At 46.2% G+C, this 26,354-nt stretch overlaps 1 protein-coding gene across 1 annotated transcript in view; it reads right to left on the reverse strand.

Moving 5' to 3' along the window:
- Window positions 1-343: 343 nt before the first annotated feature.
- Window positions 344-26,354, reverse strand: part of LOC113251005 (WD repeat-containing protein 49-like) — a 98,925-nt gene continuing 72,914 nt past the window's right edge. Inside the window, 14 exon segments of the mRNA XM_057306790.1 lie at window positions 344-655; window positions 5,547-5,644; window positions 7,619-7,806; window positions 8,781-8,866; window positions 9,498-9,537; window positions 11,328-11,469; window positions 12,358-12,416; window positions 13,887-13,982; window positions 19,969-20,134; window positions 22,449-22,508; window positions 23,986-24,031; window positions 24,705-24,759; window positions 25,611-25,704; window positions 25,766-25,876. Coding sequence (XP_057162773.1) covers window positions 448-655; window positions 5,547-5,644; window positions 7,619-7,806; window positions 8,781-8,866; window positions 9,498-9,537; window positions 11,328-11,469; window positions 12,358-12,416; window positions 13,887-13,982; window positions 19,969-20,134; window positions 22,449-22,508; window positions 23,986-24,031; window positions 24,705-24,759; window positions 25,611-25,704; window positions 25,766-25,876 — 1,449 coding nt within the window. The 3' untranslated portion in view covers window positions 344-447.

The following is a 26,354-nucleotide window of genomic DNA, read 5'->3' on the forward strand; positions in this document are numbered from 1 at the left end:
AATCTACTCATAAGGGTGTTATTAGGAATAAAGGAGATAATACCTTCCAGCTCTTAACTGAGCCTTGTCCGGCACAGTTGTTTTTTTTTTACCAACAGCCTCCCTTTCCTGGCCACTGTCCCATCCCATGTGCAGGTGGTGGCTGGTGGTGATACTTGGGGTGTGGGGGAGCTGCAGGCCATCAGTTCTGCCCTGTCTTCACTTAGAGAAATCATGGCTTCCAAGGAAGGAAAACCTCGAATTCAACTCTGTTGCTTCAACTCAAGCTCTAATTGCTTTGGGAGGAAGCCCACATTGGCTGGAATCCTTGCTTGCTCTGTTCTTCATTGCCCCTGTTGGGCAAAGCGGACTCTCACTCAGACATCTGGGTTAACTGGGGAAAAAGAATTTGCCAAGAAAATAGCAACCTGGTCCCTTCAGAGTCCAGACATGGAAACTGCTATGTGATCAGTGCTCCTTCAGGGCAACCTCACTTCCTTCTTTTTCCGGCACGAGACAATTGTGATTAAACAAATCTGAGCCAATAATAGACAAGTCTGGCTTCTTCACTACAGTGGACACGCAGGCAACCTCGTGGCACTGGAGGGTCTGGTAGATGCTGGGCCACCCCAGCTCACACGTTCTCCCGGAAGGCTGGTTCCGGTGCAGCAGCAGCCTGGAGGAAAAGAACCAGGTGAGTGGGCGGATTCCTCGGGCACCTGCTGCCTCCTGCTGAAACACAAGCCCCCAGCTCAGCACGGTGGTCCTTCCCATCAGCACACGGCTTCTGTTAGCAGAAACATGTGCATGTTGGTCTCTTCTACTCGACCCTCCATCATCAGCTAATCTCCCTCTTGTTTATTTCTCAACACCTTGGATAGCCATCTACTCCCACCCCTCAGAATCCTTCCTTTCATAGTCAAGTCCTTGCCACTGTTGCCTCCCCCCACCCCGGACCACCCCAGCGGGCACACGGAGCTTCTCGCACTCCCCGGAACTCCTCCACCTTTCTCTCTTGCCTTGGGCCTTGCCTCATGCTCCCCTCTCCCTTCCCTTCCCTCTCTCCCTCCCTCCTCACTCCCTTTAACTTTTAATTGTGGTAAGATTCGCATAACTTGCAATGTACCATCTTAGCCATTGCGAACTACAGTGCAGCTCGGTGACATGAAGACCATTCACACTGCTGTGTAGCCATCACCACCATTCATGTCTGGAACTCTTTGCTTCTTGTAAAATGGAAACTCTATCCCCATTACACGATGACTCCCTATTCCCCTCTTCCCCCAGCCCCTGGCAATCACCTCTCTGTCTCTCTGAATCTGACTACTCCCAGTTGTCCTGTAAGTGGAGTCCTGCAGTACTTGTCCTTTTGCGTCTGGCTTCTTTCACCTACCTTAATGTCCTCACGGTCCATCCGTGCTGCAGCCACGCTGCCTTTTCTAAAAGTGCCCTTCTAAAGGGCTATGTCCTATTCAACTTTCAGGCCTGGGTAGGTATTCCATTCTTCCAGGAAGCCCACACTACTGTTTCCATGATGATTTGCACCTGAGCTGTCGGGGGGGGGGGGGCAGCCAAGCCGTGAAGGGGTGGAGCCTGGGGACCCCCTGCTGCCCCGAGTGTGCACTCCTTTGGGTCACAGACTCTCCCTATTCCCACCATGCCCAGCAGAGAGTGGTGCTCAAAAAACAGTGTAGCATGAATGCTGAATAAACTCCCTGGAAGTATTCATGGACAATTTCCCACGAAAACCTCGAGACCAAGCCTGAATGTTCCAGATCTATCAGGGATAGTTGACATACTTGACTACTCTTTACTAGAGCACAGTTTGTCTCTGTGGTGCTATTCTCTGTCTGTTTATAGGTTTCCACGGCCTCAGTCAGCACCCTCTCCGTGTCTCTGGGAGTCCAAGTGTATCCTCTCCCTCCCTCTGCTCCATGCACGGCCGCTGGGTCAGCCGCTCGCCTCCCTGGTACCCGGTCTCTTTCCAGTCTGCCTCTCCCAGCCTCGCTTCACCCTGCACAGCCTGGAAAGCACCTGCTCCTGGCCACTTGTTCACCCCTTTCTGTGTAAGTGAACCCCAGCTAGTTAGCACTAGCGCCCTCACTTGGGCCTGCATTTGGGGGAGGGTGCTTGATTCCACGATAACCTGCCCATTGCCAACAGCTTCTACTTCGTATCTGGAGCTTTATAAAGCTCCACCTCCCTGGGGCGCCTGGGTGGCTCAGTTGGTTAAGCATCCGACCCTTGGTTTCAGCTCAGGTCATGATCTCAGCGTCTTGAGATCAAGCCCTGCCTCGGACTCCACGCTCAGTGGAGCATCTGCTTGACGATTCTCTCTCCTTCTCCCTCTGCCCCTCCCCACCGCCTCAAATCAATCAATCAATCGATCGATCGATCAAACAAAACAAAACAAAACTACAACTTCCTTTCTATGCTCATATGGAAGCCCTTCTCTGAGGCACGGTCCTTTCACAGAGCAGTGGCCACTGACCAGTGGTTTGACTTTGGGCAAACTCCTAAGCCTCAGTTTCCTTATCTGTAAGTGTAGATAACACACAGTACACCGTGAGAACGAAACAAAATAATTTAGTAAATCCCACCTAAATATCAGAGGGGGCCTGGAAGATGCTCAGCACTGTTTGGTGTTGGATAATGTGAGTGCTATTGGAGAAGCCCGGGCCCCCCCGAGAGAAAGTAGATAAGCTATCCGTAAAACCAGTAGGGGCAGACCAACCACAGGGTCATCTCCTCCTTCCCGCCCATCTTTTCTTCTTGTCCTCAGTGCTACAGCCAAGCTGTCCAGGAAAAGCATCAGTTTGATTTGTTTTGATTCTTGCTACTCAAAGGATCACATGTGGCAGACGCCCTCCAAACTGAACTGATGGATTGACTGACTCTGTAAACACCCTGCTTGATGCCCGCAGCTTCCCAGCGGTCATGGCTGGCAGATGACACGCCTGTTCCCAATGGTTGCAGGTTGAGTTGTATGCGTAACAAGGACCCACTGCATTTGTTCCCAAGCCTAGTGATGCCAGTGGTGCATTTGATTGTGGTTATAAATCAACTTACATGATATGAAAATTAATGAAGTTAGGGTGAAAAAACTTGTGAAAACTAAGATGAATTCTTTGGAAAGACCAGATGAAAGGTGATATTGAATTGAGGATAGATGGGATGACTTTTAAAGTGTGGGGAAAATTCTAAAAATCTAGGAGGCTACTGTGCTCATGTTGCTTTGCAAATATCTTTCAGTTCTTGCTCTACTTAAAAAGAGCAGAAACTGAAATTCGTACATAATATATTTATGGAAGACTGTGCTGAACTTGTCTCTTAGTTGAAGAAAGAGTCTTGGCCCAGCATTCAAAGATTGGGGAACGAATGTTACTGTTGCAAATTGAAATAAAACATTTACTAGATGTACATGGGTTCCCTGCCTTAAAAAAACATATATTTTTAAGTAGCCCAACAAACTGGTGTCTATCCAGTCGGGGTAGAGTATTTCCACTGGTTCCTTTCCTGGTTGGGACTCTCTAAGCAGCTCGACTCTGACCTCTTCTCTTCACTGCTCACAGCTCCCCCTTCATGTTCCACTCTCGTGGCTGTTCAGTGGTAGAGAATTGGTGCTGAGTCCAGAGGCGACATTCACGCTGCCCCACTTGGAGTGGACCTAACGGGTGTGATGGCGTCTTCCCACAGCTGCCTCCCGCTGTTGGTTCCTGTTGTTTTGCAGCCTTGCCCCACCTCACACCCCCAGCCATCTCTGGTGATGGACAGAATGGTGCCCCTCAAAACTCAGATGTTAGCGCCCTAACCCCCAGTGTGATGCTACTTGGAGATGGGGTCTTTGGAAGGTAATTAGGGTTGATAAGGTCATGAGGTGGGACCCTTAGGATAGCATTAGTGTCTTTAGAAGAAGAGGAAGAGAGATGGTCCTTGTTTCACCCCATGAGGACATAGTGAGAAGGACCTCACCTGGAACTGAGTTGTCCAGAACCTTGATCTCAGACTTCCCAGCCTCCAGAACTCTAAGAATAAATGTGTGTTGTGTAGGCCACCCAGTTGTGTTTTGTTACAGCACTTGAGCAGACTAACACTCTGAGGAGAGGCAACTAAACCCACGCTGGTTCTGCAGAGGTGTTTAAAGAATGACGTTGATTCCGCTGCTGCCCATGATTACAATGATGGAGATGCTGGTGCTATCAAACCCCAGGTGTCTGTGGACAGAGGAGCCCTCTCCCTTTCTGTCTCCAGACCGACACCCCGGCATGCTCACCGTCTCCTTAGAGTGCAGCCACCTGGCAGATCACCAGGTGTACCAACAGGAAGTGTAAATGACTGGCCTGAGGTCACACTGTTTTCAAAGACAGACCTGTAACTCTAACCCTAGTCCATGTCATTTTCTAACGAGCCAAATAGTCTCCCAGACCAAACTTTAGATTCATGACTGTCAGCCTTTTTCTGGCACGGTACACACGGTGGGGTTTCCATGTGTGATGTCCTCCGATTTCAAGAGCATCTGAAACATCTTACTATTTGACCCACTGGAACAGAGATTGCTAGTCACCTACCAAAAATCCTTTGTTGCTTTCCTCCTTGGTTACAGAACTCTGAACTTCTCTTGCAGCTAGATGTGGCCTGTGTGACTAAATTCTGGCCAATAGGATGTAAGCAGAAGTGTGCAGGACCCCCTGGAAAAGTCCATAAAGGGAGCCGATCTGACGGGGATGTGCCTCCCTTCTGTCCTGGACTTCCATGCTCCTGTTTCTTCACACTGTCTGGAAGGTGGGGGTCCCTGGCAGCTGTTTGTACCATAAGGTGACAGTGAAGACAGAAACCAGAGCTAGGACACTGAGCAGAAGTTTGAAGGAGGGGCCTGGGCTCCTGATGACAAGGACCAACTGTACCAAGGAAATGGACAAGTCAGAATGGTGTCATCACTCATGCAGCCCCACGGCCTAGACCTAAATCCCATGATGCAAGGAGCAGCAGATGACACTGAAGGGGCTGTTTTCAGGCCTCTTGGGGATTGGGGCCCATGAAGGCTGGTACGGGGTTGGGGAACAAAACACCTCGCAGAACTGGAGAGAGGCTTTCGTTCATCCTACTTCTCTGCAGAACCCAGCCACATCCAGGTGCAGGGAGACTGGAGGGCACACAGGGCCTTTGTGGTACCCCATGTTATCTGAGCTTTGGGCCCCCAGTGTCTGCCCCCAACCCCATGGCCTCAGGAGGTCAGAGCGGCTGCAAGAGGAACAGTGATGGGATAGTGCGTCACGTGGCCTTGAGGGCAGCAACGTCAGCCATGGAGCTCAAGGTGAAGAACCCAACAGGTGGCCCTTAACCACCTGGAATGGTTAGACAAAACTGGGGCTCAGAATGTCCGGTCATGCAGGTAGGACATCACACTGATGAGATCAGAATAGTGACCTCGTTATAGTCACAGGCTGGGGGCTTAGGGACAAGTGACCCATGCTGATGACAGAATGGCGTGGGATGCCTCAGCCAGGAAAGCCTGCCTTACTTCAGGGGGGGCATCAATTCCCCCTGCCTATTCCTGTTAGGTGGACCTGCCGTTGCGAAATGCATACCATTGGTCTATGTCTTCTTTCATTTCAACTTCGAAGATAGGGTCTTCTGGAGAGCGAAGGTTGGGGGTCTTTTGAGGCTGGAAGAAGAAGGAACAGTTATGGGAATGGGAACCCATGATCACACTGTGACGGGGAACAGGGATAACTTGTCAGTTACAAGAATTTTCCATGTTGGAACAAGATCCAGGCTGGCTGAATCTGTTAGAAAACAAGAGCATGTTCCCCTGAGCTTTTACTCAGTTTTCAAACCACAACCTCATATGTGATATTTTCCAGGTGAATGATTTTCTGCATTCCATCGACTTATTTTAGTTGTAGTTGTGTTTGCTATGCTGGCATTCTAGAAGAATCGCTACTGACACCCAGAATTCAATCAACACATTCGGTTTTGCAAAACAGACATTCAGAGAAACGTAACATTTTTAGGGCTGGAACAAAACTCACAGATCAGCTAATCCCCCTCTCATTTCATAGACTAATGGGAGGGATTGCTGAAGGTCACACACCCAACGCAGGTGAGCTTGAGATCAGAACTCAGGTGACCCTACCTTGTAAACAGTGCCGCAAACACTTTATTCTGCAATTTCACTGACTGGCCCAAATGCACTATATAAGAGCTCAGATTCTTTTCTTTTTTTCCCCAGTGTATTTCTCTCGGAAAGAATTTACAAACTGTTTCCTGTGGTACCAGCAGTCAAATTGGACAGAATAATAAACACAGAAGCACCTAAAGATTTATCTACATAAGACCAAGGTCAATCCTGGAGTCCGCTGCCCCACCCCCTCTCACCCTCAAAGAACAAACGTCACGTAAATTATCTATTTGGATTTGTTGAACTGAGTAGCCTTCCGCCCCTCCCCGCCTCTTCCTTCCCCTCCCTTCCTTCTTCCTCCTGCTTTGCCCTCCCTTAGCTCCCTCCTTCCTGTTCCTACATTAGACTTGCAGTGGGAATTTCTCCCTAGGACTGCCTTCTGGCCAAACATCCGCCTGGCTTCTGCACACATCAGCACATTTCCCCGTCCTGGCCTTCCTCTCTTCCCACCTCCCTCTGTGCTTTTGTTTCCAAATTGCAGGTCTATCAAAATTAATGAACTCATTTATTTGCTCTATATCAAATGCATGTGGAAATTACTCTATTTCTAAATAGGCCGATAGTGCTGGGTTGACACATTCTGATCTCCTGCGAGCCACCGCGGTACCTCTTTATAACCTTGGGAATGCTTATGAGAACACGATCGTGGAAATGTGAGAGGCCTCTGACAAGACGGAAGGTTTTCTTGATCTATGCTTGCCCGGTCCCTCTATTTCCTATTTTGAACATGTTTGGGGCTCTCCACAAAAGTCAGTGATGCTGTGTGATCAGTATTCTAGGAGGCTGCCGAGGAAAAACCTGAGACACATTATTTTGCTGGCAGAGCAGGTGTTCTGCTTTCAGTTGTAACATAACCAGCGAGCAATAGCTCATGAAATGACCTTCTTTTCAATTTATTAAAGGGCAAGCATTTCTTGGAAATCCATATATTTCACTAAGCTCTAAATCAAGACTGCATCTACCAGAGCCCCTCTCAAAATCTCTTGCTCCAATTTTGACTTTCATAGACTAGGGCACTAACCCGATCATTTCGCCCTTTCACTTGTTAAAAAGCCAAGCCTTTGTGTTTATTTCTTAATGGGGAGTGTGTGCAGTGGGCTGAATTTTCAGTGTCTGTCGTTCTCAGATGTGACAGCGGGGCTGAGCATAATGGTGAGTCTCCTTACTTTCCGAGGCCATGGATGGTCACTGCCTTTTTGTTGGTCAAAAGGAGGACAAAGTCAAGTGACACTGGGAGATGAGCTTCAACCACTCCCACAGACGGACCAACCCCTACCCCCCCCCCCCAGCTCTGGTCAGTAACATGATCTAGGGACACACTTTGAATCTCCATATTTACTTGGTTCTCTGGGTCATTCCTTGACTCTTTCAGGATGCAGTTTTTATTCCATGCTGATCTGCCTGGAAGCCACAAAATTCCAAAATGCAAAAATGTGAATTGGATGTGCCAGGACCAACCTTAGCCTTTTCCGCCACCACGTTGTCTTGCTCCCCCTTTCCTGTGTGCATAGCAGCCACATCCCCTTCCAGCACCGGGTGAGCAGGCATGCTCTGGGGATCGGTCAAAATTTCATCCGGCACTCTAGGGTGGCTCCAGGAGGCAGGAGTGAAAATATCCCAGAGGTTATGCTGCTGCCCAAAGGTTCCTGGAAGAATAGAGACAAGCATAGGGCTGGAGCTAACCTGTCTTCTAATCGGAGCAAAGCTTACTGCTAAGATTGCTAGGTCAACCTAATCAAATTTAGTTCTGCTTCTGTAGTTCCGTAAGGAAGAATTCCAGGGCGGCTGGCTCTGGAGACTCGAGCCTGGTATGCCTCCTACCAAATGCAACACATGGATGCTTAATCTACTCAGTAATATCTCAGGACTTACAGGATAAATTCTAACGAGTTTTAGCACTTGCTTCAAGGAATATCAGTTAGGGAAACAAGATGACCTGCTGAAACAGGTATAGAGTCTCTGTACACAGTAAGTCGGGTTAATCTCATTACTTTAGCCTACTCCAACTAGGCGTGCACAGCTCCCCCAGTCCTGAATTGTTCCTATCGAGACATGACCCCATGATAACATGGTTCCTTACCAAACTCACCGAGTTCAGTCTAGCTGATTTCTCGATGTTTAAATGTCTTTGATTTTGCTAATTTTTGTGAAAGTAAGCTAACTTTAAGGTATAGACTGAATTTTGTTTTCCCCTAAAACTCACATGTTAAAGCCCTAACCCACAATGTGACTACATTTGGAGATAAAGCCTTATGGAAGTAGTGAAGGTGAAAATGAGGTCATAAGGGCAGAACCCTGATCTGAGGGGGATCTGATAGGAAGAGATACCAGAGCAGTCTCTCTGCCATGTGAGGATACAAGAAGATGGCCCTCTGCAAGCCAGAAAGAGAGCCCTCTCCAGAACCCAACCATGCTAGCACCTGATCCCAGACTTCCAGTCTCCAGAACTGTTCTCATGTGAGAAATAAATGTCTATTGTTTCAGTCGCCCAATGGATGGTATTTGTTAGGCAGCTTGAGCTGACTAATACACTTGGCCTCAGAGAATTCATGACTCCACAGAGGCTACATCAGAAGCCCTGAACTGGGACTGAGGCAGCAGCCGGGTGGATGTTCCATACCTATGTACTCGCCATCCCTGCTCCACAGGCACACGGTGCGGTCGAGGGAGGACGACAGCAGAAATTTTTCTTCTATCAGCTCCAAACTAATAAGATAAAAAGGGAGGAGAGATGGTTCAAGGCTGCTCCAGCATGAAAGGGACATTGGATCAATATGTCAGTGGTCCACGAATTACAGTTGGAATATAGAAGCCAGGTCAATCTCCTGAATTATTCTTGGTGCCATTCTTTCCCTGCCTCCTACCACATCATGCCCTCCAAATTCTCCAGCTCCAGCCCCAAGATATCAAACAAGATACACTGGAAACCATCTTATGGATGATGGGTCCGGGGGGAAGATCAAGAGTTTGTAAAGAACAGCCCAGCCAGAGTTCAGGTCTTAGCACTACTCCTTTCAACTCAGTAAAAAAAATTTAAAAATATAAATAAATAAATAAATAAATAAATAAATTAATTTACTAAGTTTCTAAACTTACAGTAAAATACCAGATCAGATCTAGTCAAGGAAGACAATCATCCATTTACGAGAAAAATGAAGACTTCCAGTCAGCCCTGCGCAAGCAATGCACACATCTTGTCTCCCCAACAGCAGGACTGTAATACCGCTTTCCTATTTTGACTAATTCAGAGGCCTTCTGAGAGGGTTGATTTGATCAAAGCTATGAAGAGTATCTTAACTCTTACAAATTTTTGAACTCTAAAATGGATGGTACTCACGATGTCACCACACCGACATGGGCCCACCAGAATGTCACATCTAAATCGAAAGAAAGAACATACCTGAGTACAGTGGGAGAGTTAACCACCGTGATGCTAGATGCTGTACAACAGTTCCTACAGGATGGGGTTGCATCCGGATGAGTGTCCAGCAAGGGGAGAGGTCCTGGTGTGGCAGTGGTTGGTTTTGCTCTATTAATTGATAAGTGTTTCTCGAGCACCTACTATGTGTAAGACCTATGCCAGGTCGAAAGACGTATAAAATGGGTCCCATGCAAGGTGCTTATGTTATGGTTTCCCTCACTGCTTAGGGTTTGGTAAGCACGCAGGAGTAGACAAGTAATCAAAAATGATTTGTAAAATAGCCAGGTAAGAGCTATGCTCCTAGTACTTGGAGTAAAGGACCGATGCTAGATAGGTGTCTCTTACTTCTAAATTCCAATTTCTCTTACTATAGCATTTAAACTTCTGTGGCGAGCAGGAAAAGGTGACTAAATGGAAGTATGCAAACACTTACCTCTCTATTGGCTTTATAGAAATGTATTTAATGGGATTTCATATAACCATGTAAATATGTTAGATATTAAATATGCTAAACAGGGGCGCCTGGGTGGCTCAGATGGCTAAGCGTCTGCCTTTGGCTCAGGTCATGACCCCAGGGTCCTGGGATTGAGCCCCACGTCAGGCTCCCTGCTTCTCCCTCTGCCTCTGCTGTTCCCCCTGCTTGTGCTCTCACTCTCTGTCAAATAAATAAATAAAATCTTTAAAAAAGTAAAGAAAAAAAGAAAAGAAAAGAAGAAAACAAATATGCTAAACAAAGCTAAACATGCTTAGTTGGAAAGTTGTCTAAGGGATACAAAGAAAAAAACAAGTCCTGAGAATGATGTATTGTGTGTATGTAGGTGTCCTGTATGTATATATATATATATATATATATGGATAGAAACTTTCTGGAAGAAAATTAAAATTCACTAACAGTGTTCCCGGGATGCAGCAATGGCAAGTTAGGTGGCAGAAGAGGTCAGGGTAACAACTACTACTTTTCATTTTCCATTCTTTTGTGTGTCTGGTTTTTTTTTCCAAACTTGAGCACTTTTATAATTGTATGAAAGGGTTTTAAATTTTTAAACATTTTTTTCTTACTGCTAAAGCAATATGTTTCTGGAAAATTTAGTAAATACAGATTTCCAAAAATAAAAAATAAATACCCTTATCTACAAAGAGCTAACATTTGCTAAAACCTCGGTGCAGGTCTTTCCAGACTTGCAGTCTTCCACATACATCTTCATTTTAACAAAGACTCGTACTTCACTGTTTTGCCATCTGAATTTCATTTAATAGTTTACCATGACTATTTTCCCCATGAAGACATTTTCATTTACAGCATTATTTAATGACTAGACGATATTCCAGTATATTTGTTACACCATCGTGTACTGAATCAATTCTCCTTATTTTGGATATCTAGGTTGCTTCTAATTATTGTCTTTCTTACAAACAACATATTGATTCACAACCTGATAACTAAATCTTTGTGCACCTGTCTTAATCTTTCTTTCGCCCAAGTGCCTACAAGTAGGACCGCAGGTTGGAAGCTTTAGCTATGTGCTTTCAAGTTGCCTGCTGTCTAAGTGTATATAAGTGCCCATTTTCCTGTAGCCGTGCCAACCGTGAATACTTTTATGAAAATATTTGTTTCTACATCTATTCTTAAAAGGCTAAGAGTCCCCCTCCCATCGTCACTGGTACAATTTACTTTTATCAACAAGAATATTCAATTAAAACCAAAGCTGTGCTCATCGTGGTATTTAACATGAGTTCATGGCCTACTCTTGGGGGACTGCAGCTCAGGTCCCCGCAGGCCGTACTCTTTGATGTCATAGACGTGCACGAAGCCTTCCTGGTCAGCCACGTAGGCAAGGGCATCTCCTGCTGTCACCGCGATGCTGCTGACCTGCGCTTTGTCCCTGGACTGAAAGACACATGCACAGGGCCCATTACAGAGACACCGACACGGTCCATCACAGACACACACAGACATGGCCCATCACACTTACATACTCATAAACATAGCCTTTCACAGACGCATAGATACAGGACCACTCCTAGACAGACAGACAGACACACACATACAGGGCGCATGACACAGACACACACACACGCACAGACACACACAGACACACATACACACACACGGTCCATCAGACACACACAGACATGGCCCATCACACTTACATACTCATAAACATAGCCTTTCACAGACGCATAGACACAGGGCCACTCCTAGACAGACAGACATACACACACAGGGCCCATGACGCAGACACACACACACACACAGACACAGACACACACACACACGGTCCATCACAGATGCACACGGGACCATCGCAGATAAAGCTTACCTGTCAGACAATGGCAAGTGGAATGCTGTATCTCATTTACAGCAAGAACTAATCACTGTGCCTGTGTTAATCTTTCAGCAAGATAGGAACGTCACATAGAGAAATAAAGCTAAGAACTTGGAGCTCACAGGAGTTGCTGTGTTACATAGTCAGGCTAGTGTCAAAAAAGAAAAAAACAACAAGGGGCGCCCCGATGGCTCAGTCGGTTAAGCGTCTGCCTTTGGCTCAGGTCATGATCCCAGGTCCTGGGATGGAGTCCCATGTCAGGCTCCCCACCCAGCAGGGAGTCTGCTTCTCCTTCCACCTCCCCCTACACCCCTCCCCCCACCCCACTCATGCGCATGCTCTCACATGCTCTCTCTGTCTCTCAAATAAATAAATAAAATCTTTAAAAAAAAGAAAAAAACAACAGGCCCAAAGCATGGAAGTTATTTCCAACCAACTGCCCAACTTACCAGAGTGAAGTTTGCAATAGGACAGGCCCCACCGAACAGCCTCCAGAAGGTGACAGAACCTGTGAGGAGGGGACAGCAGGGAGGGCACCTTAGGTGTGCCCTCTGCCAGCAGGGCTGAGTCTCTGAGCCTTTGCTGACAGGCACTGCAGCCCCGTGACACCAGGGCCTTTTTCTTTTTCCCTTGGCTAACCGATAAGTTAGAATTATCAGTAAATATTGGGGCAGGGGTCCTCTTCATGGATTTTGGGTTAAGTGGCTCAGTAGTCTTTTCTTTCTTCTTTCTTCACTAATCTGGGCAGCTTTCCTGATGAGAAGGGCTCCAGATTTGACTATGGAGGAAGGGTCCAGAAGTCTGGGCTACAGCAATAATACGTGTGTGTGTGTGTGTGTGTGTGTGTGTGTGTGTGTGTGTGCGCGCGCGCGCGCCTGTATGTAGAAGCACTTATTTGAAATATACAGTGGGACTTTCCTAGTCAAAGGGATGCTTGCGGGCGGCAGTTCTTTTTGGCCTACCAGTCACACCCAGTTCTTGACTGTGTTTTAGACACGGCTGCTCATGTAGCAGGCCTTTGTGAAGTGGGCCCCATGCGTATTGCTTTCTCTTGGGGGCTCCCTCATGAACGCAGTTTCCTCCTCTTCTCTCAGGGGTGCAGGGGCTCTGTGCCCCCCCAGCCCCCTACCCCCCCGCTAAAGCAGAAGCCATGGACGCCTCGGTGGGCGGTGGAGGGACGCCTCCAAGGGCATCTGCAGCTCGGGGGCTGCTGGGGCCGTGAGGCCGCAGCCTCCTTTACTACCTAACGAGAAGAACACGAACGACCAAGTACCCTGGGACCAATACACACAACTCGAGCCTCCCCTGGCCCCCAGAACACAGGTGGCTGGCTGCTGTCAACTCGCAATTTTAATTAAAATCTTAGAGCTCTGGAGCAGGACTGTGGCCCACTTGTTTACATCTTACTAAAGCCCAGGGGTGCGGGGGGCGGTGTCATGTCATTTGTGTAATGTCACCGACCTAGTGAGTGGCAGATCTGGACTCAGAAGCTCCTCCTGGAGCCCTGATTTGTCCGTCCTAAAATGAGCAGGTTACATAGCTGAGCTCCACTTAGGATTCTTTGTTTTTCTTCTTCAGCCTCTTCGGTCAGGCTGCCTGTTGCTTGTGGCCTTCCCCTTAAAGGCCGTGCTCGGTGTTTACTCAGCCTGACTAAATGATGTCCTCTGTGGCCCAGTTCACCTGCAGAGGGCCTCTGAGTGGGCAGCTGGGGCAAGGAAACTTGATTTGGAGGAAGGGGGAGTCAGGCCCTCACTCCCCACGTGACCACCTGGCTGGCTGGCAGGACTGGGCCAGAGCAGGCCGGGGCGGGGGCCTTGGTCAGCCTGGGCTCAAGGAGAGACAGCAGCCAGGGGGAGGGATAGCACAGGTTGCGGAGGACAATAGTGAATGCCTAGGGACCCTCCCTCTCCAAACCTGGACCTGCGGTGACCCAGTCTTAGCAAAGAACAGCACAGCCTCCGGGGGACGCCATTCTCACCCCAGGGCCCATTGGCGATGAGGGAAGCGGCTGCTGATTCAAACTTGGCGGCCCGGGTCTTCAGGAAGGCGAGGCAGGAAACACTCCGGTCTGGGCCTGGGGACCAGGGAGAGCTTGGTTGTACCCCCATCAGGCTCACAGCCCTTTCTTTCCCCCTCTCCTGCAGCTCTGCCCCCTCCACGCCCCACCGCCGGCCTGAAGCAGGAGCTGAGCACACAGCGGTGCGGGCAAGCAGGCACCCTCGCCGGTTAAGAACCAACCCAGGTAAAGTCAGGTGTGAAGGCGAACGGCCCTGGCAGCCCAGGACCCTAGGACTTTTGGAGAGAGCCAAGGATTTGGGAGACTTTGCCCGGGATTTTACAGGTCCTTCTCAAGAAGTCCCCACTCTCCAGAAATTCCTGAATTGGAATAATATGAATTAACCTTTATGTCACCTTTGACATTTACCAAGATGGAAAACCATGTGAAATCCCAGGGTTTATTGGATTATTAGTCCCATGGCCAGATGAGGAAGTGGAGGCTTAGAAAGGTGAAAAGCTTCACTCGAGGGCATAAAGATGTTCATTTTTCCATTTACTTGTTTTTTTAGCAACATCTGTTAAATCTCTGGTATGGCCTAAGCATTGCACTGAAGGCGGTGGAGAGGGGGGAAGCAGAGAGCCAAAGCAAAGCAGAGGGCCCTCTAGGGAGAGACCTCAAACCCCGACCTTCACAGCACAGCCGAGTGTTGGAATAACCTCTAAGCCCACCACCCTGCTTCCCCCCAGCCTTCCACTCCCCATGCTAGACTTTCAGTGCCATCCACACAGGGGACACATCTGTCTCGTTTACCACTTATCTGTAATCCCCTCAGTGTTTGGTACACAGAACTCAAATACTTGCTGTAGAACAAAAATCCAACAAACTTCCTTAGATGCAAAGCTGTGAGAGCCACAAAGAACGCTGCTACGTGAGGTCGTGGGCTAGGAATTCTCTGTTTTCCTCCTTGAGTCTGTGGGCTCCATGGTACATACGTACGTTGCCCAGACTAGCGGTACAACGAATGGTCTCATGTAAATAAGGGGCCATAGAAATAATGGGGTTGGTGCTGGAGTTAAATACAAGGGGTGCTGCTCCCTGGTCTCACACTGTGAGGACACCCATGTATCAGGCTGTGAATCATTCAGCAATATTTATCTCGGCCTGACTCTGAGCTTGGCACTGTGCCATGCACCCAGGAAACCACAGTGGATATGGCAGACTCAGGCCCTGCCCTCAAGCTGTCATAGTCATGGTTACTGAGCTCTTTGGCTCAGTTTCCTCATCTATGAAGATGGGTACAATAGCACCTATCTCTCAGGGTCAATGTGAGCACTAAATGAGATAAAATATTAAAAGCACTCAGGAAAATGACATAGAAGGCTAAATATATTATTTTTCTAGTATTTATATATTGTTATATTAATTATCTTATTAAATACTAAATACTATTTATATTATATTTATTAAATATTATATTGTTATAATAGACAAATGTCATTATTTATAAATAAATAAATATTATTATATTGTTTTCCTAGTTAAAAAGCCTTAGTATCTAAGAACTAATAAATGAATTCAGCAAAGTAGCAGGATACGAAGTCAACACACAGTAATCAGTTGCATTTCTATATACAAATAAGGAACAATCTGAAAAGGAAATTACAAAAACAGCCCCATTTCCAGTAGCATCAAAAAGAATAAAATACTTAGGAATTAAGGAAGGGAAAGACTTGGACAATGAAAACTACAAAACATTGCTGAAAGAACTTGAAGACATAAATAAATGGAAACACATCCATGCTCATGGATTGGCAGACTTAATATTTTAAAATGTCAATTTACGCAAAACAATCTAGGGGCAACTGGGTGGTTCAGTCAGTTAAGCGTCTGCCTTTGGCTCAGGTCATGATCCCAGGGTCCTGGGATGGAGCCCCATGTCAGGCTCCCTGCTCAGCAGAGAACCTGCTTTCCCCCTCCCTCTGCCCTTCCCTCCCCTCAAATAAGCAAAATAAAATAAAACTACACAAAGCAATCTACAGACCCAATGCAAGCTCCGTGGTATCTTTTGCAGAATTAGAAAACCCATCCTAAAGTTTGTATGGAACTTCAAGGAATGCCAAACAATCTTGAAAAAGAAGAGCAAAACTGGAGGACTCACACTTCCCAATTTTAATATTTACTATAAAACTACAGTAATCAAAACAGTGGTGCTGGCATACAGACGGACATGTAGACAAATAGAAGAGAGAGCCCAAAAATGACCCCTCGCATTTACGCCAAGTGATATTTGATAAGGGTGCCAAGACTGTTCGATGGGGAAAGGACAGCCTTTTCAACAAATGGTGTGGGAAACTTGGATATCCACCTGCAAAAGAATGAAGTTGGACTCTTACCTAACACTACAAATAAAAATCAACCCAGGGTGGATAAAAGACCTAAGTGTAAAACCTAAAACAGTCAAACTCTTAGAAGAAAACAGAGGATAAAAATATCAGGACTTTGGATTTGGCAGTGATTTCTGGGATATGACACCAAAGGCACAGGTAACCAAATTTAAAATAGACAAATTGGACTTCATGAAATTTTTTTAAAAATGTGCATCAAAAGACACTACCCAGAGTAAAATGGCAACCTACAGAACGAAAGAAAATATTTGCAAATCATATATCTGATAAGGGATTAATATCCAGAATATAGAAAGAACTTCTAAAACTCAACACAAAAAACCCACAAACAACCTAATTCAAAAGTGGGCAAAGGACTGAAACAGATGGTTTTCCAAAAAAGATATACAAATGGTTGATACGCACAGGAAGAGACGCTCAGCATCACTCGTCATCAGGGAACTGCAAATCAAAACCACAGTGAGCTACCACCTCGCACCCATTCGGATGACTATTAAAAAAAGAAAGAAAAAAAAGAAAAGAACAAGTGTTGGCAAGGATGTGGAGAAATTGGGGTTCTGTGCATTCCTGGTGAGAATGTAAATTGGTGCAGCCACTGTGGAGAACAGTACGGAGGTTCCCCCCCAAATTTAAAAAAATACGGCCTGATTAAGCAATTCCACTTCTGGATACATACCCCAAATCATTGAAAAGCAGGGTCTTGAAGAGATATTTGTACACCTATGTTCATAGCAACATTATTCACAATAGCTAAAATCTGCGAGCAACCCGAGTGGCTACTGATGGGAAAATGGGTAAGCAGACTGTGGTATATCCACACACAGTGGAATCTTATTCAGACTTAAAAAGGAAGTAAATTCTTTAATGTGCTACAACATGGATGAACCTTGAGGACATTACACTAAGTGAAATAAGCCAGTCACAAGAAGACAAATACTCTATGATCCCACGTACAGGAAGGACTTCGAGTGGTCAGAATCACAAAGACAGGTTTGTAACGGTGGTTGCACCAGCTGCAGGGAGGGGAGGATGGGGAGTTAGTGTTTAGCAGGGACAGGGTTTTAGGTGGGAATGATGAAAGGGTCTGTGGCTGGGCAGGGGTGATGGCTGCAAAGCCACGTGCATGTAGTTAGTACAATTGCCCTGTACATTGTACTGTGTGGATTTTACCAGGATAAACAAAGAAAAAGGAGGAGGGGAAGGAGGGGAAGGAGGAGAAGGAGGAAGAGGTAGGGGTAGGGGAAGGGAAAGAGGAGGGATGTGGGGTGGGTAAGGGGAGGAGGAGAAAGAAAAAGCCTTAGTTTCTCAGTGAGCCCACTGCTTTCCTGGATTTTAGCTTGGTTGAAATCTGTCCCTCTCTTTCCGTCAAATTCTTTCTCTTTGATGTCAAGGAAGATGTGACAATCCCCAACAAAAGGAAGAATGAAGTTCAAATGTCAAAAAGTCAGCCAAAAGAATTTGTTTTCAGCTCATTTTGCTTTGCTTACACAATTGCCTTTCTCTCTTAGCTCCCTTCTCTACTAAAAATGACTTCAGAAGAACAGTCTGGACAGTTTTCCAAATAAGACTGTGACCTCTTAACCAATCCCATGTGAAAAAGACCACTGGGTTCTGGTTTGACCTTCAAGAAGAGCCAATACTGCTCTTTCCTGGAAGGGTAGGGAACTTTCACATATTTTCATCTCATTTGTGCAATGTAGAAATGTGAATTATTGGTAGCTACGGCTGGCTTTGCATTTGGGGAGCAGAAAAGGAGTTTCTCAAAGCCAGCAGTCACATAACTTTAAACACTAAATGCTCCTGCAAACGGGGTTTTAAATTAGAGCTGCTGGCTAAAAGGTCAACATTGCATTCTTGGCCAGTGACTTTATTTTCATTTTAATGGCAATGAAAATAATCATTTAGAAGGAAATGCCACCACTTTTCCCCCAAAGATTTTTAAAAGTTTTAGGCACTGGCAGAAAGAGCCTCATAGAAGAATCTTTTTAAATGTTATAGTAAAGGGGGTAGGAACAGACTGGAGAGTAAGTCTACAGGTAAGAATTTCTTTTTAATCGCGTGGTGTTCAGTTTCTAGCCACTGCCTTCCAGAGTGTCTCTCAAGCACTTCAGTCCAGAGGCTGACTGCATTGCGTTACCAGTCTTTTACCTGCTGGGCATGCACAGCTTGTCTCTGAATTTAGACTGTGAGCCATTTGAAGGCAGCATCAAGCCCCACATCTCTCTCTAGTCTTTTCTATGCATCTCCCTCAAGGTTATGCTCATGGGAATGGCTCAAAGATATTTTCTGATCAAATGAGTCATTAGAGCTGTTCCTTGGCTAAGAAGTTATCAGACGCCTCAAGCTGGGGATTGCAGGGTGGGGTTCTCTGAGGGTTTGCTGGTTGGGTTTCAGGAGATGCAAGAACTCCCCAGTTTTATGTAAAATCACCAGTGCCCTCTGTCTCCCTGTTGAGGCTCCATGGGTGTGGGGTAGTGGGTCCCTCGGCTGCTGACAGATGAGTGTCTGTAGACTGCCACTTGGAAAGGAGGAGCCTGGACTCTGGAAGCAGGGCAAGGAGTGGTAGGAAGTCTTTGACTGTGTGTCCCCATGGTTTTCCATCCAGCACAGCCAGCCATGAAACTGATAGATAAGTGTGTTTTTAGAAGGGTTCATGGCTTGGAGGGAGAGGAGTGTGGTTACCAGCCCCAACACCTAGTACTGGGCCTGGCACATAGCAGGAACTCAACAGTGTGTTTTGAATGAAGACATGAATGAGCGGGCCCGTGATCACATTAGCAGAGAGAGACGGTCTTGAAGAAATGGAACGAGGGCAGAAAAATTAGGGAGAATGGATGGGAGGGTGGGGAAAAGTTTTGCAATGAAATATACAAGTAATAAGAGGCACCTGGGTGACTCAGTTGGTTGAGTGTCTGACTCTTGGTTTCAGCTCAGGTCATGAACTCAGGGTCCTGGGATGGAGCCCCACATCGGGCTCCATGCTTAGTGGGGAGTCTGCTGGAGATTCTCTCTCTCCCCCCACCCTCCCCACCCACTGCTTGTGTGTGCTTTCTGTCAAAATAAATAAATAAATGAAATCTTTAAAATACATATATGTGTATGTGTGTGTGTATACATACAAGTAATAAGGATTGATCCATGTGGCAGAGTATAGGGGGTCACGGGCAATGTGGGGACTCTAGGACCCTGGGGGCCACCCAAGGGGGCTGATGGAGAGGGTGACATAAAGACTGAGGGCACATAGCTGAGTGACACATCGGAAGATGATGTTTGAGGTGGGTTGGGAGAACAGGCTTGCTAGCTGGGCAAAAGGAGCCCGTAAAGACAGAGGGGTAAAATCGGCACTATAACAAAGCCCAAGGCACTCAACAGGGGAGAGGGTGGATGGACAGTGGATGAGAAAATGCTCCCGGAGGTGGTAGGCTGGTCTGAGACAGCCTCTGATGTATGAGTGCCTGGGGATGTGGACTGAACTGGCTGGACTCTTAAACTCCCTCCCAGCTCTGGGAATATCCAGCTGACAGGTTAAACCTGAAACCAGGCTAATCCCTTCTAACTGGGAAGCTGTCCAGAACTGAGATCTCTTTAGGACATGCCAAGAAACCAAGCCTGCTGGGGCCTGTGCAGAGCAGCCATGAAGCCTACCCCTCACCGACCTTTTCTGTCTTCTGCACCATCAGAGGGGCTGGGAGTATTCAGCTTGCAGTATATGTGGCCTGAGATGACATTCCAAATAATGACCTCCCCATCGTAACTGGAGGTGGCAAGAAGAAAAGGTGGGCATTGAGCCACACAGAGGATGTCCTCTTTGTGCCCATGGTTCTGAGAAAGAGACATGGAGAGAGACAGGGTAAGAAGTCAAATCACCAATCACCCCCGGCTAGCTCCCCTTCATCTGATGCCTAAGACAGAGGATGCAGATGGGTTCCTCCTTCTGTGCTTGCCCACATCGAAGACTCACCTGGAAACTTGTGGCCCTGCCCCAGGGATCAGGGCATCCCTCCATGCAGGAGGCTGTGTACAGGTCAGCCAGAGAAGTGCTGTCTCTCTTTGGGTCAGTTGTATTACTTTCCCCAGGGAAGTGATACTCCTAGAAGCCTCCTGACCTCCCCATAGTACTGGCAAGCGTAGTATTTGCAAGGAGGCCTATTTGGGGCTGAAATGTTGATGGCAATGGGATAATGGAAATCAGCTCTGGCCAAGGTGGTTTGGCTTCCCAATAGCTCAGGTCTAAAATCCAGAGTGTGCTGTCCCTTGACTTGATTCCTACAGGGTTCCCATCTGCAGCTTATACATGCGATGAGGAACTGAGATCACCTACTCTCCTCGAAAGGAAGATTTGGATACAGATCCTTAAGAAAGATGAGAAACTAAAATGGAGTTTTTTTTGGTCACTATCATTTCAACTTTCTCACTGGGGTGTAGTTTCCCTGTAAAGAGGATTGGCTTCTCTTGGCATTGTCAAGATATTTTTTTCTCCCTTTTCCTCACATTCTTTCCACAGAGTGTCCCTTGAGGACCCACCCATGTCATCTAAGATGTCCCTTCTGCCTGAAAGTGGCTGGAAAGGTGGTGGATTAAGACAGCTGGAAAAGAGAAGACGGCTGGAAAAGAGAAGGTCAATGGCTCTCTCTTTCCCACAATTATCTGCCAAATCCTGCCTCCTTTTGTGATTTGTGACCACATACGTCTGGAATCCTCCTCCTGTGGTCCCCCACTACCTGCAGTGAGGCGTACATGCCTTAGCATGACTGTCAAGCTCTAACTTAACTTTCCAACCTCAATTTCCTCCTCAAACTTTTTATAATCCTCCAAACAACATGCTTTTCATGCTTCCCCACTTGCCACGTGCTTCCCCCTTTCCCTCATCTAGATTGCTTTCCTTACCTTGGCCTCCTGGAAAAATCCTAGCAATCTTTTAATATCTTGTGTGATATTAGAGCAAAGGTAGTGGTTCCCACTTCTGGGCTTCTCCAGCATCTTATATGTTATTATAGCACCTGTTACATTGTATGTTTATTATTTCCTTAGTTTATCTCCTCACTAGTCTTTGAGATTCTGGGCCAGGAATCACATTTTATTCACATTGTATCTTTTGGACCTATCCACTAAGCACGACACTATGAAACTGTTCAAAAATACATGTTGAGTGAACTAATAGTTTAATGAATAAATGTTTGGATGAACTAACACTTCGCTGACTTGCATAATGCTCATCCTTGCAATGGCCACCTTTTCTGGGGCATTTTCTGCCTAACTTTGTTCGTTCACTCAATAATCACTAATCTGCAAACTCCAGGAAGGCAGAGATCCTGAGATGACCATTTTGCTCATCACTTCATCTTCAGTGAATAAAGCACACTTGGCCCAAAATAGGGGTATATGCTAGTTGAATGAAAACAAATTAATTGCATTGCTATAAACTGGATGCTGGGCTAGGTCCTGGGAAGATCATGGTGAAGACAGACAAGGTCTGGCTTCATGGAGTTTGTATTCTAGTGACTGCACCTTCTGGAATATTTATGGGGGTATAAGATAGGGTTGAGCCATGGCAGCTGATGGTTGGGCACAGTGACTTTTCTTTCTTAGCACTTTCTTATTGGCTTGGCATCCAGGCAATTTTGAGGAAGGTCATTCAACCCTGGGAGGCTGTAGAAAGTTGGGGGGAGGCACTCTGCTAATAAGAATCACAAGAAGTCCCCTGCTTATAGGACCCCAACAAGTCACAGGGAATATTGTCATCTCTTAGGCTCCCTGGCTGCCCAAGGATGACACAGTAATTGCATATAATTTTGCATGCCAAGCAGAGGAAGGAAGTAGATGCTTCTTGAGGAAAGTTACACCCACCACATCTTGGCTGCTATTCCTGCACTGCATGAGTGCTGGCTGAGCTCATAGAGAGCTGCATGGATTGGTTTCTGTGGCCCCATACCCCCATCTGAACACAAGGCCATCACTCTTCCTGGAGGGGAAGCAGCTGCTTGGAGCTCAGTGCTCCTGGTTCTACCTGGACCAGTCATGAATCCTATCATGACAGAGGCAGGCCCAGGAGAGTTAGGGTGAGCCTCTAAGTGAGGGATATCCTCATCATGTGCCACTGTTTGGGCTGAGAGCCAGAGAGTGGACCAGGGCTCACCAGGTCATCCTGCCAGTGTGGCTGTGGCTTCCAGAAGTGATGAAAGTCACATGGTGTATCCTGTATTCAAAGCCAAAGAGGAGACGTTGTATAAGCAGTAAAATGAGCTGCCAACACACTCACAACTTCAGAGAGAAGGTGTTGGCACATTTCATAACCCTACCCCTCACCCCACCAGTGATGTAGATTTTTGAAATGTCAAAGCAAATTCCCCTAGTGCTAGTGGGAATAAAAAGCAATCCACTCTGACGTTTGGGTGATTGCATTTCAACAAATCATATGTCAACTGACAAACTCTCCTGGATGGTCTGCATAGCTTCGCCTTCATAATAAAACCCATAACTGTTGCATGTGTTCAAACAAAGCCTTCGGCTCAGGAACCTATAATACCAAAGGACGAATTCAACGTCAGGGCTTCTCAGGTAGTCATCTTTCAAATCATCTGGGGATGCAAGGCTCAGGCTGTGAAATACAGCACACCTTCAAATGAATAAAGAATTTACAATGTTTAAGGACCGTTGGAAATCCATGACCATCCAGCATAGCAAGCAGGGGAAAGAAAATGTCACAGGTAGATTTAAAACTTAGTTTCAGTCAGCATTTTCAGCTTCCCCTGTCTCTGAATCCCTTCCCCATCTCTAAGCCATAAAAATATTTTTTTTCCCATAGAGCTGCTTATGGATGGCATTTCATCTCCTCTTTCCACTTAGAGAGGGACCAGGGCCTAAAGACAGGTGGGAGGAAGAAGGAAGAAAGTAAAGGGGTGGAAAGTTGATAGAGAAGTTAACCCTCAGTTAGGGATGGGTGTGTGCAAGGTACAGCTGAAGCCCCTGCATGCTGGGGAGGAGGGAGCATGCCAACCTGTACAAGGGGTAAGACTATGAGGCAAGGCGTAGAGAGATACGCGTTCCAGGTACGGGCTGCTTTGGATTCCCGAGGATGCCCTGTATGGCTCTGATAGCTCTTCAAGCTAACACTTTGTGGTATTGCGATTTACGATAAGAAACAGGTATTTGGTCTTGGTGCCCATTTTTGGCAGATAGCTCCTAAAAGCCTTGGAATTTCTTAAGTGATGAGAGCGTGGGAGGTGTCTGAATGTGGAGGGCAAGAAGGACAGGCTTGTGGGACTGAGCCTGTAACCTGTAGGATACAATACCATCTCTGGGTAGATGGTGTCAGGATTGAGCTGAATTATAGGACACGAGCTGGTGTCAGAGAGTTGCTTGTTGGTGTGGGAACCACCTGTCTCCCAGAATTGGGTGCAGAGTCATTACGCTTCTTCCCATAAAAGAGACAACTAGAGGGAAAAACTGAAGCATAAAAGAAAGTAAAAAAGGTTTCTTAAAGGGAGAAATGGAAGGAGGGGGATATTCTTCTGTCTATATCATGGTTTGACTTGTAATAGAGAGCAGAAGCATGAAGAATTGCTGCAAGTATTGTTTTTAGTGGGAAAAGAATTCACAGGTCGGGGGAGGAGGATAGCAGTCTGAAGCAGGGTTTCGAATACCTAATACCTAATTTTGTACATTTCACTTACAAAATACACATTTATTCTTCTGTCCCATCCAACAGCTATGATACACCTAGAACAGTAACAGAGTAGTACATTTCAGTACTTAAGCTTAGCATCTCTTCGATTTTTGCCTGCATTCAAGACCGTGGTTTAATTTTGCCCTGTCTATGTGATAAATGGAGAGAGCCAGAGCATTTTTTATGAAGAACAAGATAAAATGTAATTGGATAAATTACGGTCAGTGTTTCCACTGGTGCTTAAGGGATCTATAATTTCCAAGATCTACAGATGCTACTCCATGCTAACCCTCCTGAGGGTTACTCAATCCTAAGAGCATGGTTGAACCATGGAGGCAAGGGCACGAACAGAATCTGGTCAGGAATTGTTTTTACTCTTAGTGTTCAGGAGAGAATTTATGGAATTTTTGACTTGTGTGTGCTGAATCTAGTCTAATTGCTCTAGTAATCTAGTCTGTGCTTTATTCCTTCAGAAAGCATTTGGTGGAGAGATACAATGTTCTCTATCTCTATCTCTAAACAGTCATAGAAATGGGCAGAGAATTGCTTCCAATATTCTAGAAGAGCCTAGTTGCCTAAATTACCATCAGGGAGCAACTGGGATCCTTGGAAATTTTTTGACACGTTTCCTTCTGGAAAATTCCCTTCACTGTCTCAGTGTCCTCCTCTAGGATAGATTTTGTATAAAAAAGATGCCTCTCTATATCCAAGCTGAATATAACTCACTTATTTTGGTTCACCTCCAAGTAGGTACAATCACAGACTTCATTTTGCTTTTCATCTAGAAAGATCACATTATCGAAGTATATTAGACATTTTTCTTTACTGGTTCTTGAATCAGTTTAAACATATTAACTCAACTAAACTGATGACTGGGGAAAACTTCAGTACTGACTTTCTAGTTTTCAGACCACAGTTAGCTGTCTTTTAAGGCATCACAGCACTGCTGGTTTCCTGCCACACTCATTGCCCTAAAAGGCTGACCCTGCCCTTGCTCAGCTCTGGAAGAGGCTTGCCTTCTGCTGACAGGACCCTACACGGTGCCCGGCACTTGCTGAGCGAGCGAGTGAGCGAACAAGTGAGTGTATGCAAGTCAAAAGCAGACCTGGAAATCACAAACTCATTACCCGGGGTGATTTTTGTCTTTTTAACTTCGACTTCATTTACAGTCTCTGGTAGTTGAAAACTGTCTGCCTCTTATCTTCCTCATAGAAGGGTGACAGGTCAGAATCGTGGAAATTCTACCAAGATCAGGCACAGCACGTGAACAAGTGGAAACAAATCACAACAACGCACAAAACAGACCAGCTTTTAGTTTGTTCATCTAGATTTTGACTTATGTGATGTTTAAAATGTTTAGAAAAGTTAAGCTCATCTAAGAACTCAGATAAATACATCGGGTAATAAAGGACCAAGTGCACGAGGCTTGGCTGGGAGCACATCTATTTATGTAAAGTATGGCTCTCCTCAGTACAAGTTTAGAGTCATTGGTAAAACGAAGTGCCAGAGGAAAAGGATGTAGGGCTGTTACATGCGTTCTAGACGCCATCTCATTCGTTTCTTCTGCACTGACAACAAATGCCCAATCTCACATCATTACGTGCTGTGGACCCTTGGTAGGAAGCGACTTGCCGTGTTTCAGTGTGTGCAGACAATGTCCGTTGTTGTAGCTCCATATTTTCAGACAGCCGTCTCTGCCCCCGTGATTAACTTAGGAAACAGTCTCCTGTCAGGAAGTCATGTCAGAGATCTCACTGATTAATGGTTGAAGAGACTGAAGAAGATACTTACCTTCTTCCACTGGTGTCAAAGGTCAGACATGTGATTCCAGCACTGCCATGAGCCCCAATGAATCCAGACAACAGCCTTCCTGTTTCAAAGTCCCACACTTTTACCACCTGTATCCAGAAGTTGAAAAATAAATGACCCAGAGATAATGGCTATCAAATTAAAGGGAATTTGCCTTTAGAAGTCTAGTGTCTTAGATAAAAAAGATGAAAATTTACCCTGAAAGTATCCATCTGTATATCCAATGGCTTACTTCAGTGTGTTCATTTGCTGGGGCTGCATAACAAAATACCACAGAGTGGGGGACTTAACAATGGACATTTAGTTTCCTATGGTTCTGGAAGCTGGGAGTCCGAGATCAAGTTGCTGGCAGGTTTGGTTTCTTTTGAGACGCCTCTTCTTGGCTCACAAATGACCACCTTCTGGTTGTGTCCTCACATGGTCTTTCCCCTGTGCGTGCACTCCCAGGGTCTTTCTATGTGTCCAAATTTCCTCTTGTTATAGAGACACCAGTCAGATTGTCAGCGTCCACCCTAACATCCTCGTTTTAGTTTAATGCCCTCTTTAAAGGCTCTATCACCAAATATA

The sequence above is a fragment of the Ursus arctos genome, unplaced genomic scaffold (assembly GCF_023065955.2).
Source record: "Ursus arctos isolate Adak ecotype North America unplaced genomic scaffold, UrsArc2.0 scaffold_10, whole genome shotgun sequence".
In the NCBI taxonomy this organism is placed as follows: Eukaryota; Metazoa; Chordata; class Mammalia; order Carnivora; family Ursidae; genus Ursus; species Ursus arctos.